This window comes from Caloenas nicobarica, chromosome 5, assembly GCF_036013445.1.
Source record: "Caloenas nicobarica isolate bCalNic1 chromosome 5, bCalNic1.hap1, whole genome shotgun sequence".
Lineage (NCBI taxonomy): Eukaryota > Metazoa > Chordata > Aves > Columbiformes > Columbidae > Caloenas > Caloenas nicobarica.
In genome coordinates, this window is record NC_088249.1 from 1,429,007 (window position 1) to 1,446,111 (window position 17,105).

The window sequence follows — 17,105 nt, forward strand, 5'->3', positions numbered from 1 at the left end:
TCCCTAACCCAGTCCTCATCAACTGAGGCAAACTCCTCCATTGCCCTGCCTTCCTCTGGGGCCTCAGGGGTACATGGATCCCCAAGACAGCCTCCGGCAGAGTAGACAGAGGCAAAGAAGGCATTCAGTAAGTCTGCCTTCTCTGTATCTTCTGTCACCAGGGCACCCACCCCATTCATCAGTGGGCCTACATTGCCTCTGGTGTTAGTTTTATCTGCCATGTATTTGAAGAAGCTCCTCCTGTTGTCCTTGACCCCTCTTGCCAGGTTTAACTCTAAGGAGGCCTTAGCTTTCCTAGTTGCCTCCCTACATCCTTTAACAACAGCCTTATATTCTTCCCAAGTGGCCAGCCCCTCCTTTCAGGCAGTTCAGAGATCAGGTCTCCCCTCAGCTCCTGTTCTCCAGCTGAACCCCCAGCTCCCTCAGCCACTCCCATCACACTTGTGCTCCAGCCCCTTCCTTCTCTGAGGGGACAGTTCTCACCTCAGGAGAAAAGCTTTATCACCGCACAGAACAAACACCCCAGCCATCAGGCCAGTGTCTGGGTTTGTTCCCATCCTCTCCTTATCATCCCATCTTATTTAATAACCAGCCAGACAAAAAAAAAGAGCCTATTAGGGATTCGAAAACTAGACACAGAGCACTCAGCTGGAAGGGATCTCCCCATCTGCCACTTCAGATATGAACAAAACACTCGCAAGGTTACAAATCTCACCCAGGGCAGGGTAACTTCAACAGAGATGCTCCAAAACCAGCCTGGCCTGCACCCCAACACTTTTAAACCCTGTAGAGGGAACTAGAAGACTCAACTCCAGGTATTTGGCACACTTGGTGTTTCTCCTGCCCAACTCTCTTCAGTTCCACCAAACCAGCACCTGTAAGTGGCTGGAAGTCTCAGAAAACACCAGATTAATTCACTTCTACTCATGAAGGAGAAAGTTTGCACTACCCAGTACATCACACACAGCTCTGGCCCAGCAAACACCTGCCTTGTCCAAAGGTTGCCATAGGCTCCAGACACCCTCACCCTGTCATATTTTGGGATGAACTGTAGTTTTCCGCACAGCTTCCCATCCTTTGAAGCACTAGATCTCCTAAAGAAGGCTGGGGCATAAACTTTGACACCCAGCTCTGAGCTGCAGACATGTTGTAACATCAGAATTTTTTAAATCAGCAACAACAGCAAACGTGCACACATCAGTTGGGCAGGGAGACTATTTATTAAGTAAGGCTGTGCCGAGATGCTGCAGATGTGTCATGGAGGCTCAGGGAAGCCCTGGGAGCTTCTGGTGAACAGCCTCATCCTCCCAGCGCTCAGTCCAGCTGCAAGAGAGTGAGAAAGGAGAGAGGAATCAACAGGAAACAACACCACCAACCCTCCCGGAGTCCCAGTGCTGGTACTTAGAATAGAATCACACAATAGTTTTGGTTGGAAAAGACATTCTGAGACCACACATAACCCACCCCTGGCACTACCCCATGTCCCTGAGAACCTCATGTCCATCTGTCTAACCCCTCCAGGGATGGTGACTCCAGCACTGCCCTGGGCAGCCTGTTCCAATGCCCCACAGCCCTTTGGGGAAGAAATTGTTCCCCAGATCCAACCTCAACCTCCCCGGGCGCAACTTGAGGCCGTTTCCTCTGGTCCTGGCGCTTGTTCCTGGGGAGCAGAGCCCGACCCCCCCTGGCTCCAAGCTCCTTTCAGGCAGGTCAGAGATCAGAAGGTCTCCCCTCAGCTCCTGTTCTCCAGCTGAACCCCCAGCTCCCTCAGCCACTCCCATCACACTTGTGCTCCAGCCCCTTACCAGCTCCGTTCCCTTCTCTCAACTCTCTCCAGCACCTCACGGCCATTCCCGCCCTGACCCCAGGCTGGTGGCGCGGCCCCCCAGCGCTTACCTTGATGAAGCCGATGTCCTTGGCGTACTGGCGGAAGCACTGCCGGCACATGTTCAGCCCGTATTTGCGGATGAGGCCGTGGCGGTTGGAGCACACGCGGCTGTGAGGGGAGAAGAGAACGAGGCCGGTCAGGGCGGGAAATGGCGGGCCAGGGGGGGAGGAGAGACAGAGCGGGGCGCCCCATAGAGCTCAGCAGCCACCCGGGCGGCCCCGGGGCCGCGCACTGACCAGGAGCGGGAGCCCTGGCCGAACTTCCTGGGGTGGCTCCAGTAGAGCTGCTGGTGCCCCATGCTGCTCGCCGCTCGCCCAGCTCACAGAGGAAAGATGGCGGCCGGCGCCTGCGCTAATCAACCCCGCGGCGCCTCCCGGCCTGCCCCGCGCCGCGCCTGCGCGCAGCGGCCCCGCGGCCCCGCCCTGCGCGGTGACGTCGGCGGCGTGACGGCACTAGGGGCGGCGGGGCCGCGGGTTTGAGCGCCGGGCGCGGTGGCGCGTGCCTGTAGTCCCAGCTACTCGGGAGGCTGAGCCCGCCGGATCGCTTGAGCCCAGGAGTTCTGGGCTGCCGTGCGCTATGCCGAGCGGGCGTCCGCGCTAAGGCCGGCATCAATATGGTGAGTCCCGGGGAGCCGGGGGACACCAGGTTGACTAAGGAGGGGTGAACCGGCCCAGGTCGGAGACGGAGCAGGTCAAAGCTCCCGTGCCGGTCAGTAGCGGGATCGCGCCTGTGAATAGCCACTGCAGCGTAGCCTGGGCAACACAGAGAGACGCGGGCTCCTTTTGGCGCCCCCCGGCAGCGCCCGCGCTCGCCTTTTGCCTCCCGAGCCCCCGCAACACCCCGGCGCGCTACCGCCTCCTGCTGGCCGCCGGTGGAAACGCCGCGCAAGCGGCAAGGCGGACCCTGCGCGCACCGCCCCCTGCTGGCGGCCGCTGGCACCTGTGCTGCGTGCGCATGCTCCGAGCCCAGAAAAAAAAAAAAATCTATTCTAAAGTCTAAGCCCTGGACTAAAAAAATAAAATAAAATAAACGTGGAAACCCAATACTGAAAGGATTCACTGTTGTTTGTTTGTTTTTTCTCCTAATTCTGGTTAATGCACTGAAAACCCGTCAATGATTTTATTCCAGTTTCTACGGCATCCACGCTTAAAGTGACTCCTCCCAGATACTGAAATGTCGCTGTCAAATGGAGATTCCCAACCTGCCCTGCCTCTGCCAACCCACTTTTATGTTATGAATGCTTTTTTTTCCCCTCGATTTATTGAATTTCTCCCTGTTATTTTGGTAACAAGTTTTCCATAAGACCCTACATTCTCTTGTCAGTAATGAAGTGTGAGCCACTGTCATCAGAGTAGGTGGACGACAAAGGGTGACTCGGGTATCTGTATCAAGCAAATAGCAACTGCACGGTCACATTGAACAAATGTGGCTTTTTACCCCAAATTTGTTTCTCAACGCCCGTGACCGCTCTTTCTGATGGTGTTACTGTCCCCTCACACCCGCCGCCGCCTTCGAGCCTTCCCGCCGAGCGGGGTCCGAGCGGCGCCGAGCGGGGTCCGAGCGGAGCCGAGCGGGGTCCGAGCGGCACCGAGCGGGCTCCGAGCGGAGCCGAGCGGCACCGAGCGGGCTCCGAGCGGAGCCGAGCGGGGTCCGAGCGGAGCCGAGCGGAGCCGAGCGGGAGCCGAGCGGGGTCCGAGCGGGAGCCGAGCGGGGTCCGAGCGGAGCCGAGCGGCACCGAGCGGAGCCGAGCGGCACCGAGCGGGCTCCGAGCGGAGCCGAGCGGGACCGAGCGGCGCCGAGCGGGTCCGAGCGGAGCCGAGTGTCGCCGAGCGGGGCCGAGCGCCGCCGCCTCCTCCAGGGGGTGGTGGCGCTGAGGGTCCGTCTCTCGGGCTGCCCGCGGCTGCCGGTGCCGCCGGTATCGCCGGTGTCTCTTCCCGCCCTGCGATCGCGTCCCCGGGGCGGCCCCGCACTCCCTGTCCGGCAGCGGAGGCCGGCGGGCGGGATCCTGTCAACCAGGCACCGCATCGGGCGCCTGTGCGCGGGGAGCGCGGGAAGCCCCGGGGGCGGTGCCGGGAAGCCCCGGGGCGGTGCCGCCCGGGAGCGCGGCCGCGGTTCGGCGGGGCGGGCGGTTCGGCGATGCGGCTGCAGTGCGAGGTGGAGGTGATCAGCCGGCTCCTGCCCACCTGCGGGCTGCGGGGCCGCGGCCGCGCCACCCGGGCCCTCCTGTCGCTCGGCCGCCCGCCCGGGCGGGCGCGGGGCGGCGGCGTTTACCTCATGGTGTGCACGGCGCGGGACCGGGGCGGCGCTCGCTACAAGGTGGGGACGCCGCCGGGGTGAGGGGAGGGGGAAGGAAAGCCGGGTCCCCTGGTCCTGCCGCGGTTGCTGAGCAGCCGCTGTGTCTCGTAGGTGCAGGAGAACATCGAGCGGTTCTTCACGCGGTTCGTGGAGGAAGGCAAGGCCACCGTGCGGCTGCGGGAGCCCGCCGTGGATGTCTGCCTCAGCAAGGTGGGTCCGGGGGCCGTGAGGAGGGGGCACCGTGTCTCTCGGGTCCCCAGGCTGTCTGCTTGGGGTCTGTCCGGCTAATCCGCGCTCTGAGTCTGGGCTTAAGCCTCGTTTGACCTGGTGCAGCTTTGGCACAGGCGTGAGGAAGCTTGGCTCTGTGTGTCCTCAGCAAAACAGAGGGAAACCCGCTCATTTTTGTGAGCTTCTTGGCTGGGCTGAGCTCCGAGTCTCCCTTCTGCTCCCAGAGGAGCATAAAAATCCATTTTTTCCGTAGTTTTTCATCTTTTATTGAGAAAGCAATGACTTTTTTTTCATCTCTCTGACGCAACATCTTGCTCTTTGGCCGTGAGTTATGGATACAAACTGGAACACAGCAGGTTCCACTTAAATTTGAGAAGAAACTTCTTCACAGTGAGGGTGCCAGAGCCTGGCCCAGGCTGCCCAGGGAGGTTGTGGAGTCTCCTTCTCTGCAGACATTCCAACCCGCCTGGACACCTTCCTGTGTAACCTCATCTGGGTGTTCCTGCTCCGGCGGGGGGATTGGGCTGGATGAGCTTTCGAGGTCCCTTCCAATCCCTGACATTCTGTGATTCTGTGAGTTCTGTCAAACACATCATTGTTTATGGTCTTTCTAACCAAAAACTAGAAAATATTCACGTCTCGGTGGACAGGCTGTGTGCCCGCTGTGGATTTCAAAGCTGGGGACACGTGGTAAGGAGCGGCGGCACAGGCACCATCTCACCTTAGCACTTAGCTGGTGGTAGGACTCAACAATGTATTTGTTTAGAATTCACAGGATATTTGGAATCTGTAAAGTGTTTTTAATAACGCTAAACTCACCAAAAAACATCACACCTCAGCGTTCAATTTGTGGATTTTTTTTCTGTGCCTGTTCAACTAATCTTTTGTAGCCTTGTAGAAGAGGAATTGAGAAACAAGGGGAATTAATCTGTACTTAGAACAGTGGCTTAATGAAAAGAAAACAAATGTGACCCAGCAAGAAAGAAAAAGCACTTATTTGGAGGGGGAATAAGGGGAATAATTTTTTTTTTCTTGTCAGAAGCAAATGTGCTCTGTATCTTGTAAAAGGAAAAACTCACATGTGTTGTCTTAAATCCAAAATATCCACATCCTTTACTCTGAGCATTTCTGCAGAAGCATGCGAAGTCAAATAGTTTGTCTTGGAACAAAGGCACAACAGCAGACCTGTTGTAAGAGATTCTACAAGTAGTACCAAATTAGAGAGGAAAGGTCTGTGTCTTGGTGCTACGAGATCTAATTTAGACCCTCGATAGGGCCTGTAAGGAAACTGTGTGACAGACATTCGGTACGGGTAGTAATTTAGTTAAAAACTACATCTTGTTTTCTGTATGAGATGATAGTACATGATGTTGTTAGACTGAAGAGAAAGTCTCAACCGAATCTAATGAAACAGGAATTAAAATAACAACCAGAGTTGATCCTCACTTCCCATTTTTAACACAAGGCTCCAGGAACAAATCCACTAAATTCTTCCAGTGATAATATATATTCCTCTTAAATGCTTCAAATCTGGAAACCCAATTTGAGATTATTGATAATTTTTCCGTAGTGCTTCTGCTCGTCTTTCATAATTTAATTACAGAAAGGTTTCTTAACTCTCAAGGATGGACAAAAGCTTTGTAGAAAAGAAATTTCCAGGTATGAATGTAGCGATTGCATGCAACTACCATGCAACTACCCACCCTCTGTGCTCTGCCAGGCGCTGTGACTTGCTGTGTTCAGCCACATCAGAAATTAAGTTGAGAAACATCAGTCTGGAGCATTCAGCCCTGCAGCAAAAATAATAAAGTCACTGTGGGCTTTTATTTCCCTTCGACAAGCCCGTGCCTGCTGTATTGCGCACAAGGTCTGAAATCCGTGTGAGCCCTGATTGCCTTGTCATCACTTATTTAGTTCTGAAACAAAGAATTTATAAAGCATTAATGCAGATTAACCTATTTTCGTGACATTTTTCTGTGGTTGAGAGTTCAGTCTTGGGGCAGAAAATTATGTCCTGAGCAGTTCCAACTAATTCTTTGCTGTTTTTTTCTTAGATGTGTCTTAGAATTGTTCGCAACACACTCAAGGTTTCTCAACAACAGGGTTTACAGATACTACATTGCTTTTACTAAGGGATTGTGGAGGAAGTTTGTCTCAAGGATCCAGAACACAAAGTACTTTTATTTTGAAGTCATGTGAACAGCCCCTAAACTTATTTTTTATTTTTTGGCTACAAGAATCAGGTATCTCGTGCTTTGAGATCAAAGAAATATGGCCTGTAACTCAGTTCTAATGTAGAGTTATGTATTTTACTTGGTCCTTACAGATCTGGAGGACTTTTTCTCCTTGCTTCCAAATTTAATTAGCTATTTATTACCCTCAGAAACATGAGAAATCTGCCTGTAGTTATGGGGCATCACATCAGGAGCTGAAAGATGTGCATGGGATGCTTAAGGAGAAGGATCATTTCAGGTTCCTGATGCAGTCAAATATGTTTGACCTTTATTGTCTTTATTGATATCACATTAGCATCCAGAAGTCTCCAAGGTCGCTGCTCTGTTTAGAAGAGAAACAGTTGGTCACCCTGGTATTCATAAAACTTAATTATATCAGTACAACAAAGGTATCGCAGCTTTCTTGACCTTTATTTAAAATACAGGTCATCTGATAGTCCATTCATCTGACTCTTTGTCCTTATTGCCATTATATTGTATCCCACCTAACGCAAAATTAGTTGTTTGCAGGACTGCAAGTAATTATCCTCCTGCTTGATGCTGGCACAACCAAAGAGCTGTGTGTGAGCAGAAGCACTCACTTAACCTGCCTTGAAGCTTTCCACCTACCTTTATGTTGAATTTAACCTCAGCTTCCATCCTTTTCCTTCCTTGCAACTTTCAGAAACAATTGCGTCAAGTTTCAGATCTCCGATTTCCCCGTGCCTGTTTTTATAAGCTCTCCCTTTATCACGTTGCAGGTGATCACAGTGCATCAGGCTTTTTTTTCTGTGCTTCATTCCCAGCTGTGAATTCAGTGCTTTGTTCCTTTCCTGAGCAAAGCGATGCAGTTTGTTTGATCTGGATTGTTCAGAGGGGTCCTAACTTCTCATTCACATTGCACGCCGTTTGTTCTTCAATGCTGTAAACAGCACGTCAATAAGTTGTTTCCCTTTCCCGTTTTGTTGCCCTGCTGAGTTACATCTCCTGATACACATACAAAATCATTCTGAAAGTGTCAGTACAAATGAGCACAAGAGTAATGAACTTTTAATTCCACGTTTGTGTTTTCCTGTAGGCAAATGCCAGCAATTTAAAGAATTTCCTTTCAGCTGTGAGACTGGCTCACCAGGGGACTGACATTGGAGCCCTCCCGCTCTCAGCTCTGGTACCAGCAAAGACCTCCGAAGTTGAAAAACCCAAGACAAAAATGATCATAACTTCAAGAAGGGACTATCCTCTCACCAAAAACTTTCCATACTCCCTCGAACACCTCCAAGCCTCGTACTGCAAACTCGCTCGGATCGACACGCGGGTGCTTTGTTTGAAGAAACTCCGAAAACTCGACCTAAGTCATAATCATATTAAGCAGCTGCCAGCCACTATTGGTGACCTGACCTGTCTTCAGGAGCTGATTTTACACGACAATCACCTGGAGTCATTCAGTGGGGCTCTGTGCAGCTCCACCCTTCAGAAATCTCTTCAGTTCTTGGACCTCAGTCAGAACAAAATCAAAGCACTTCCAATTCAGTTTTGCCAGCTGCGACAACTCGTTAATTTAAAGCTCGATGACAATGAGCTGATTAGGTTGCCATTCAAGATTGGCCAGTTAGATCATCTGCGCTTTCTCTCAGCAGCTCGAAACAAACTTCCTTTCCTGCCCAGTGATTTTAGGAAACTCTGTCTGGAGAACTTGGATCTCTTTGGGAATCCTTTTGAACAGCCCAACCCGCTTGTTCCCAGCGTACAACTGAAAATACCATTGACTTTGTTAGAATGTGCTGCAAGGGCCACCGTCAATTACAGGTAAGAGCAGCCCGATGGGTACACATAGCACCTGCTCCGTTTCAAACCTCTCCAGTCCAAACTTTCCTGACCTGTTTGGTTTTTTCCCTGTCAGTGGCAATTGCTCTTCACCTATTAAAAGTCATAAGGTTAAAGTTGCTTTAAATTCCATTTCTAAAATCACCCTTTTGTTATACAGGATAACGTAGGAAATTGGTGACTTGGAAGCATTTAGGTGAAGCTATAGATTAAAATGTTGTTTGTGCACAAAATGGGGGCACCATAACAGAATATTTTTGCCCAGCCATAGGAAAAGTTAATCAGTTCTCCTACCCTGAACCACTTTGTACTGAGGAGTTTACAGTAGATTTTGTGGCAGGGATTGTATTTTGTGTTGGGCTCTAGCTTGGAAATTGCTTTCAAACGTGGTTGCCCTTCACCTTTTGCTCACATTAAGTGCATTAAACTGCGTGTAATACCCATTAGCCTGTCACTGCCTCTTCACGTGCGAGATTAGTGTGTTGGCAGAAGGCTACCTGCTGCCACACAGCTCCTAGTTAGACACAGATCCATCTGCCTCTGCTTTAGGTGGGACCTTCCACAAGCTCAGCAATGTCAGAAAATACCACGAGGTGGCTTCTCAGAGGGCGAACATCACGCTGGGGTTGGTGTTACCCATTCCAGGCTTCTCCCTGCCTTAGGTTTTCCTTCAGCTCTTAATTTCCTTTGATGTTGGAGTGAGAGCGTTCTGTCTTATGCAGAGAAGCCCAGTTCTGAGGTGATTTTAAACTGATCATTTAAAATGATCATCATCTTTGCCAGGCTGCTGTTTGTTACCAGTTTTCTCCCCTTTCCCCAAGCCTGGGATCTTTCTGGTACCAGTTGCTGCTACTTCTGGGTAGAAAGGGAGCAAGAAGATGGAAAAGAGTCAGAAAGGGGGTGAGAGACAGACTTGAAGTGTTCCTAATTGACATTTTATGCCCATTCGTGCCTTGAGGGTGGGGAGGACCCCATAAATCCAGGGTAATCGCTCAGAAGTTGGTGCTAAAGGTGTCTGCAGGTGTGCGGGACACGCCCTGGAAATTAGCTGAGCTCCATGTTCTGCTTCAAATCCGATCCACTTCTGACCTTGCTGATTTTATTGGAGTAATTAAACTCCACATGCCTCCTTTCCCAACTTTATATAAATTGCAGTGGTTCTGATATAAACATTAAGGCGTGCTTATTTTTCTAGGGAATATAATCCCTCGACACTGTCAGATTTTGGTGCTCAGTTATATTACCATAGTACCTAAGGATACCTGGTGATTAACCCAGCCCCTGACCCCCATGTAGTGGCCTTTAAAAATCGGCATCAGACAGAACAGAAGAGGCTTTTTCTGCTCCAGAAGCCTCAGTGAGACAAGGGGCGATGGAAACAGTCCCTGTGCCCACGGGGACAAGGGGCGATGGAAACAGTCCCTGTGCCCACGGGGACAAGGGGCAATGGAAACAGTCCCTGTGCCCACGGGTCTGCAATTACTAGGAGGCAGCATTGGTCAGATTACCTTAAATGGAAAAGAAAAAGTTTAGCAAGTGGGCAACAGACATCGTGTCTGACATCCTGGAGGTGAGAATTAACAAAGAATGAGAAAGAGGAGTGATGATGGGCTGTAAAAACCTCAAGAAAGGAAGAAAACGAGGGAAGACATAAAAGCAAATGTTTGGAAATCAATCTTCATAGTGGCATTCTGGGCAGGTACCGGAGCTGTGATAGTGCTTGTCCTGACCGGAAAAAAGGATGTCCTGAAATCGAGGTGGTAGGAAAAAAAAAAAAAAAAACACAGGAATCTCGGCTGTGTGGATGATGGTGTGGAGAAGGAATTGGGAATATGTAGGTGTAGTCAGGATGTGAGTCAGTGAGACCTGTTCCATGCGGCTGAGTGGCACCGGGCACTGCTGATACCCACGCGGTGCGCTTAACTCCACAAAGCGCCTCAGGGCAATGATTTATTTGGTGCCCCAAACACAATGCCGCTCTGCTGCGAATTTAAGAAGCAGCAATTCTTGTTCTTGTCACTGAATGTCATTATTGACATGATGGGAGAACTTTAATTTATTTCCTGCCATGTAGTACTCCTGTAAAAAGGCTCACTGCATCTCCTCTTTCTTCTGGATATGGTGTTTTTACGCCACTGCCACTTCTTCACGTTAGAGAGTGAGGAGTAAATTGTAGATGCTGTCAGGCCAGAATGAAGTACAGTGATCTTCTGGCTAATGTGAGGGAAGACCAGATACGTGCCCAGTTGTCTCATTATTCTTAATCTTCTTTCTAATTCTCTGTCACTGTCATACAGGCTGCTATGATTTGTGTGAACTACCTGGTTCTTGCTGCAGTGTCTTCTGGAGTTCAGGTCCTTGGTACTTAGGGGTCAGTAAAATCACTGCATGTTTTTAGTGACTGCCGTAGAAAGTGGTGTTTAATTCCTAACCAGTCCGATACTTCAAGTGGCAAAATTTCAGATTTATCTTGCCTGTGATCTCAGAAAAGCTTTTTCTTCCAGCTGGTGCATATGGCACGTCACTGTGTTTGAGCGACACCGGTTAATTTTGTAGTGAATTCACACTCGCTCCTCTTGTCCAACAGAATCCCTTATGGTTGTCATCTCCTTCCTTCTCACCTCTGCGAGGATCTGGAAGTGGCTAAAACGTGCCAGTGCGGCAGCGCCTGTCTGAGCAGCTTCATTCAGATCACGGTGACCATGAATCTGCACCACGTTGCTCACACCGTGGTCCTGGTGGATAACATGGGAGGCACGGAAGCGCCCGTCATCTGCTACTTCTGCTCCTTGGACTGCTACTCCCAGTTCCTCGACAGGTACCTGCAGAGTCACGGGTGACTGTTCACAGCCACAAAAGTTCTGTCCGGTCACAGAGAAGTCTGAAATCGTTTTCCGCATGTTACCTGCTCGTGCTGCCGACAGCAAATGTCAGTCTTGCGCTGAGGGACACTGTGGCCTCGCTCTGTTCCTCCGCCATACGAATCTCTCTTCGGTTGGAATAAAAAGTGTTGCTTAGCTTGAATGAATCTTCCTTAGAATGTATTTTGCTTTCTTTTTCCTATTACCGTGACTTTGTTTGGAATATCATGACAGTTTTCTTCGTTTCGTGGTGTAAGCGGTTTGGAAGGTGAGCGCACATCAAACTGCTTTGCCCGCTCACGCTTGAGGCTCTGAACTCTGCCCGCACAAAACAACCGTGTTGACTTTATCACTGGACTGGACTCTTCCCGGCTTGTTTACTGTAGAACAACGGGGTCGGCTGCTGGGAGAAGAAATTGCAGTGTGGGCAGTTCAAAACTGCTCCTGTAATTCCAGGTGGTGCTTTTGAAACAGTTCTGCTGTCACATTCTCACTTCAAGCAGGGACCAGCGCTGCCGGTTTTTTACCAGAGCAAATGTTTTTTGGTTTTATCTCTTTGTTATACAAGAAATGTCTTTTTTTCTAAATATGTGACCTAAACTTTTTTTCTTAACTCTCACCTTTTAAAGATTCCTGAATTGTTCACCGTGTGTTGAATTATTAAATTTTGAAACCTTTCTATGTACACGCGAATTGTGTTTTCTCTGAAAAACGAGTTTTTCATCCAGTACATTCTAGGGATTAGCTCCCGGCCTTTTTCCTGGTGAAGATACCGAAATACTTGCGCATATCCACACCTTCACTTCATATCTTGTCATCTGGTCCCTGGCCAGGGTGTGATAGAATCACGGAGTCATTTTGGTTGGAAAAGTGGAACAAAAGTCCCTTGAGAAGTCCTCAGGCATCCCATGCCCTGGAGCACGCGATGGCACGGAGGGAACGTGCTACACCGGTATTTTTGAAGCGGTATTGGCTGCCCAAGGGTGAATTACACATTGTGCATCACTTCGGGTTATAGAAAAACACATTGCTGTGCCAGTTAGATGTAGTCTCAATGGGAAAACAGGACTTTTATAGTTCCTGAATGCAGAACTGATCTAGACTGAGCTTCGGGTGACAGCCAGATGTGACGCACAGCGTCAGGAGCAGCCTGACAGGCTTTGGAAGAATAGACTTGGCTCACGGGTTTCGCACAACATTCCTGCACGTTTTTTAAATTATCAGTCTGAAACTCTTTACTAATCTCAGATGTTCACAGCAGAAGTAAATCCTGACGCACGCCTGCTCAAGGGCCTTTTCCTGCGGCAGAGGAACCTTTATTCTAGAAATACTGAGTGTCATTAAAACTTTGTGAATGTCAAAATAACCTGACTGTTCTTTTCATGCAGTGTTTGTAAAACAGTAACTTTTAAGCAACTACAGGAAGTTTGGGATGAATCATTCCTTAGATGTTGCTCTTCCAACAACAGAGAACTTGTGAAGGAGGAAACTGAGCGTGGCTGTTTGCCTGAACATGGGTCTGCAGAGCTGACCCAGGGATGTTTTAAAACGTTCCTGCTGCTGTACAGGGAGAGATCTCAGCCTGATTGCAGCAGCCTGAAGGTGACTCACTTAGAAAAATACCTTTTAGGTGGAGTAAAACATTAAGAGAGCGGCAGTCCCCACAAACACACTCTCTCCATGCTGTCTCGAGGGGGTGGGAAGGCTCTGGTTGCGGGTTCATCCCACAGGCAGCCCCAAGGTGAGCAAGTCGGGGTTTAGGTTTTGGGGCTGTTTTCTCGTGCTGCAAGCACAGGAGTGTGTGTGACCCAAGAGCTGTGCGGGCCTTTGGGGAGAGAAAATGGAATAAAAAAATCGTTCTCAAAAGAAATTTGTACCTCATTTCAGGACAGCCTTTTGAGCAGGGCCTGTTGTGACAGGACAAGGGGTGATGGTTTTAAACTAAAGGAGGGAGATTCAGGAAGAAATTGTTGTCCCTGAGGGTGGTGAGAGCCTGGCCCAGGTTGGCCAGAGAGGTGGTGGCTGAACCATCCCTGGAGACATCCCAGGCCAGGCTGGACGGGGCTCTGAGCAACCTGAGCTGGTGCAGATGTCCCTGCTCATGGCAGGGGGGGCACTGGGGGAGCTGGGAAGGTCCCCTCAACCCAAACCATCCTGTGATTCCATGAACTGTCACTAAAAATGCATCCAAACCAGCTCCAGCCCCTCCTGTTCACCTTGTGCCCGAGAAATCTTTAATCACCCCGATTCTCCTGAGCTTTGTGTCACCGCGGTGTGACCCTCGCCGTGTGCCATGGGGACACCGTTACCCAACCGGAGGGACACCCACAGCCCTGCAGGACGTTAAGTCCGGCTCTGCGGAGCGTGAGCTGCATTTTGGGGGCAAGAAATAGTTAAAATTACAGGAATTTGTATCGATGTGGGCGGGTGAGCCTTGGGAAGCCCCAGGCTGGGGCACAGTTGTCACCAGGGTTGTCACCACAGTTGTCAGCAGGTGCCACAGCCGGTCTGTGCCCACTGAGGGGCCGGGACACGACGGGTGCAATTGCAGTAATTCCTGCCATTATCTGTGATTGTGGAATCGTTAGAGATTCTTCTTCTAATTTTAGAATGATGGTTTCATTTCAGATAATTATTCTAATCTTAGAATGATTGTCTTACATTCTTGAATTCTAGAATAATTATTATGGCAATTCTATATTACCTTGTTCTTGCTATTCTAGAATTATTTTCCTGTATTCTTGCCATTCTAGAGTGATTTTTTTCCTTAATGTGGTGTTCTTGCAATTCTACAGTTTTCTTGTATTCTTGCCATTCTAGAATAATTTTCTTCTTCTGTATATTATTGCTCTTGCGGATCTGGTTCTAGAATTAATTCATCTTATTCCTGCAATCCCGGAGTGGATTTCTTGTTCTTGCCATTCTAGAATGATTTAATGATCTTTAAAATCTGGAATTATTTTCTTTTCGCAAGCCCAGAATTATTCCCTTATCACGTTCTTGCAATTCTATAATCATTCTTCTTGCAAATCCTGAATTATTTTCTCATTCTTGCACTGCTAAAATCATTTCATGATCTTCTCGCAGTTCCAGAGCGATTTTCTCACCTCGTTCTTCCCAATCTAGAACGACCTCATGCGATTCTCCCAACCGCAGAATTATTTTCTTCTCTTATTCTCGCTCTTGTGGAACGACCCGGGGGCTCACTCTGGCAAACCCGGAGTTCCCCGGGCCCACCGCGCCCCGTTCCTGCCAACAGAGGGCTGGGCCCCGCTCCTCCCCAGCGCCGCCGGCCCGGGGCGGCCCCGCTAATGGCGGGCGGCGCCTGCTGGGCCCCCACCGGCGGAAGCGGCGCTGAGTGGCGGCCGTGGCGGCCAATCGAGCGGCGGGGGCGGTGCCATCGGCGCCCTATGGCGTGCGGCGACGTGTGCGCGTGGGGCGGCGGCGGCGGCGCGCGCTGCCGGTGGGCGCAGTCGCGGCGGCGGCGGCGGGAGCGGCGGGAGCGGCGGCCGCCGCCGCCGGGAAGGATGCGGCTGCGGATCTACAAGCGGAAGGTGTTGGTGCTGGCGCTGGCGCTGGCGGTTTGCGCGCTGGCGTTGTGGGGAAGCGGCGGCGGGCGGAGGCGGCAGCAGCAGCAGCAGCAGCAGCAGCAGCAGCAGCGGGGCGGTCCCGGTAGCACCGGGGAGCCGCCGCGGGTCAGCGAAGCGCCGCCGCGCCGCCCCGCCGCGAACGCCTCGGCCGCATCGCCGGCGCTGCCGGTTCTCACCGAGAACGGGACGCTGAGTTACCGCTCGCTCGTTTACCGCCTCAACTTCGACCAGCCGGTGCGGAACGCGGGGCGCTTCCCGGGGCGCTCCGGCCCCGCCGCCGACGCGGTGCTGGTGGTGCAAGTGCACGACCGGGCCGAGCACCTGCGGCTGCTGCTGGAGTCGCTGCGGCGGGCGGCGGGAGTGGAGAACGTGCTGCTGGTGCTGAGCCACGACCTGTGGAGCGAGGAGCTGAACCGGCTGGCGGCCGCCGTGGATTTCTGCCCGGTGCTGCAGATCTTCTTCCCGTTCAGCATCCAGCTCTACCCCCGCGAGTTCCCGGGCCACGACCCCCGCGACTGCCCCCGCGACGTGGGCAAAGCGGCCGCCCTGCGCCTGGGCTGCATCAACGCCGAGTTCCCCGACTCGTTCGGGCACTACCGCGAAGCGCGGTTCTCCCAGACCAAGCACCACTGGTGGTGGAAGCTGCACTTCGTGTGGGAGCGGGTGCGGGCGCTGCGGGAGCACGCGGGGCCCGTCTTGTTCCTGGAGGAGGATCACTACCTGGCGCCCGACTTCTACCACGTCCTCAAGAAGCTCTGGGCCCTGCGCGAGCGGGACTGCCCCGAGTGTCAGGTCGTGTCCCTGGGCACCTACAGCCCCGTCCGCGGCGGCTTCGCCGGCCGCGCCGACAAGGTGGAGATGAAGACGTGGAAGTCCACCGAGCACAACATGGGCATGGCCTTCGGCAGAGACACCTACCAGAAGCTCATCGAGTGCACGGACGCCTTCTGCACCTACGATGACTACAACTGGGACTGGACTCTGCAGCACTTGACTGTCTCTTGTCTTCCAAAGTTCTGGAAAGTGCTGGTTCCCGAAATCCCCAGGGTTTTTCACACGGGGGACTGCGGCATGCACCACAAGAAAACCTGCAGGCCGGCCACCCAGAGTGCCAAAATCGACTCTCTCTTGAACAGCAACCAACAGTACCTGTTTCCCGAAACCATGAGTGTCAGTAAGAGGTACTCCATGGCACCCCTGTCCCCTCACGTCAAAAACGGAGGGTGGGGAGATATTAGGGACCACGAACTCTGTAAAAGTTACCGCAGACTTCAGTGAGGATCACTCTGCAGCCTTTTTCCTTTTGAGTTGTTCCGTACTGCCTTTTACAGGCACACACGTGTATAAAGAGCATTTATGAGTTGGTTTCTGCTTTAATATGAATAAACATTCTCGTAAAAGGTGTCCCGAAATAGTAATCTTTCGTGTTCGGCAACCACGTTCTGGAAACGGGTTCCTTGCTGCTGCTGGAGCGCTCGCAGCAGCGTCGCAGCCCCTGCACGAAATGCAACCGCTGCCACGTTTGCTGGGAGGAGGAGAAAACTGGTATTTAAGTGCATTTTTTCTGGTGGGAGGTTTTCCCCCACCGGGGCGGTGAGGAGTGAGCGAGGGGACCGAGCCCTCCGAGCTCCGGCACCTCCCGGCATCCCCTCATGCCTGATAACGGTGTCCTTGGTTTGGTTGTGATGCACTGATATGAAGGAAAAAAAAAGAATCATTGTTTTTACTACAATGTAGATATATATAAGATTTTTTTAGTTCTGCCGAAATAAAATTCCGTTGTTTTGTAATACCAGAGAAGTTCTTGATTCTCATGAAAAGATGATGTCAGCTTGTGTTGCTGGAAAGAAAGTCCCTGGGGGGACGGGAGGGGTTGGGTATTTTTTCTTTAATCCAGAGGACTGAACACCTGCCATCACCTCTCAGTGTGCATTTAACTTCATTACATTTTTAATGATACTAATTGAGGGCAGAATAGAGTAACAAATGCACTGCACCTCTTTTGTTTGGATCCAAATAAAAAGTTTCACTTTCAAATTCATCAGCTGTGTAAAAAAACCACTGTGTAATGGGAACGGGCTGAACTGGAGCTGAAACCACAAACCAAAGAGAGCGGAGCCGTTCATTAGCATCAAACATCGTTAACTTTTAAGTCTAACGCTACGACACATCAGTTGCACATCACTTTGAAGCACAACTGGAGGAG

The 17,105-nt window shown here is 51.3% G+C and overlaps 3 protein-coding genes across 3 annotated transcripts; 2 read left to right on the top strand and 1 right to left on the bottom strand.

Moving 5' to 3' along the window:
• Window positions 1–1,201: 1,201 nt before the first annotated feature.
• Window positions 1,202–2,244, bottom strand: RPS29 (ribosomal protein S29). Its single transcript, XM_065636643.1, has 3 exons — window positions 2,125–2,244; window positions 1,897–1,996; window positions 1,202–1,323 (listed from the first exon to the last, which is right to left on the bottom strand). Exons 1-3 carry the CDS (start codon window positions 2,184–2,186, stop codon window positions 1,315–1,317), a joined length of 171 nt encoding a protein of 56 aa, XP_065492715.1. The 5' UTR covers window positions 2,187–2,244; the 3' UTR covers window positions 1,202–1,314.
• A 1,721-nt stretch (window positions 2,245–3,965) lies between these two features.
• On the top strand, window positions 3,966–12,435 carry LRR1 (leucine rich repeat protein 1). Its single transcript, XM_065636427.1, has 4 exons — window positions 3,966–4,204; window positions 4,295–4,393; window positions 7,703–8,430; window positions 11,036–12,435. Exons 1-4 carry the CDS (start codon window positions 4,025–4,027, stop codon window positions 11,286–11,288), a joined length of 1,260 nt encoding a protein of 419 aa, XP_065492499.1. The 5' UTR covers window positions 3,966–4,024; the 3' UTR covers window positions 11,289–12,435.
• A 2,347-nt stretch (window positions 12,436–14,782) lies between these two features.
• On the top strand, window positions 14,783–16,674 carry MGAT2 (alpha-1,6-mannosyl-glycoprotein 2-beta-N-acetylglucosaminyltransferase). The gene has a single exon (XM_065636317.1). It carries the CDS (start codon window positions 14,837–14,839, stop codon window positions 16,175–16,177), a length of 1,341 nt encoding a protein of 446 aa, XP_065492389.1. The 5' UTR covers window positions 14,783–14,836; the 3' UTR covers window positions 16,178–16,674.
• The last annotated feature ends 431 nt before the right edge of the window (window positions 16,675–17,105 follow it).

What these genes read in the sequence shown, in the direction of transcription:
- MGAT2 (XM_065636317.1), top strand. Translation starts at nt 14,837, where the DNA reads ATGCGGCTGCGGATCTACAAGCGGAAGGTGTTGGTGCTGGCGCTGGCG.
- RPS29 (XM_065636643.1), bottom strand. Translation starts at nt 2,186, where the DNA reads ATGGGGCACCAGCAGCTCTACTGGAGCCACCCCAGGAAGTTCGGCCAG. An exon ending in GGCCAGGGCTCCCGCTCCTG is followed by an intron (nt 1,997 to 2,124) that starts GTCAGTGCGCGG and finishes CTCCCCTCACAG; the next exon opens with CCGCGTGTGCTCCAACCGCC.
- LRR1 (XM_065636427.1), top strand. Translation starts at nt 4,025, where the DNA reads ATGCGGCTGCAGTGCGAGGTGGAGGTGATCAGCCGGCTCCTGCCCACC. An exon ending in GGGGCGGCGCTCGCTACAAG is followed by an intron (nt 4,205 to 4,294) that starts GTGGGGACGCCG and finishes TGTGTCTCGTAG; the next exon opens with GTGCAGGAGAACATCGAGCG. An exon ending in AGGGCCACCGTCAATTACAG is followed by an intron (nt 8,431 to 11,035) that starts GTAAGAGCAGCC and finishes CTTGTCCAACAG; the next exon opens with AATCCCTTATGGTTGTCATC.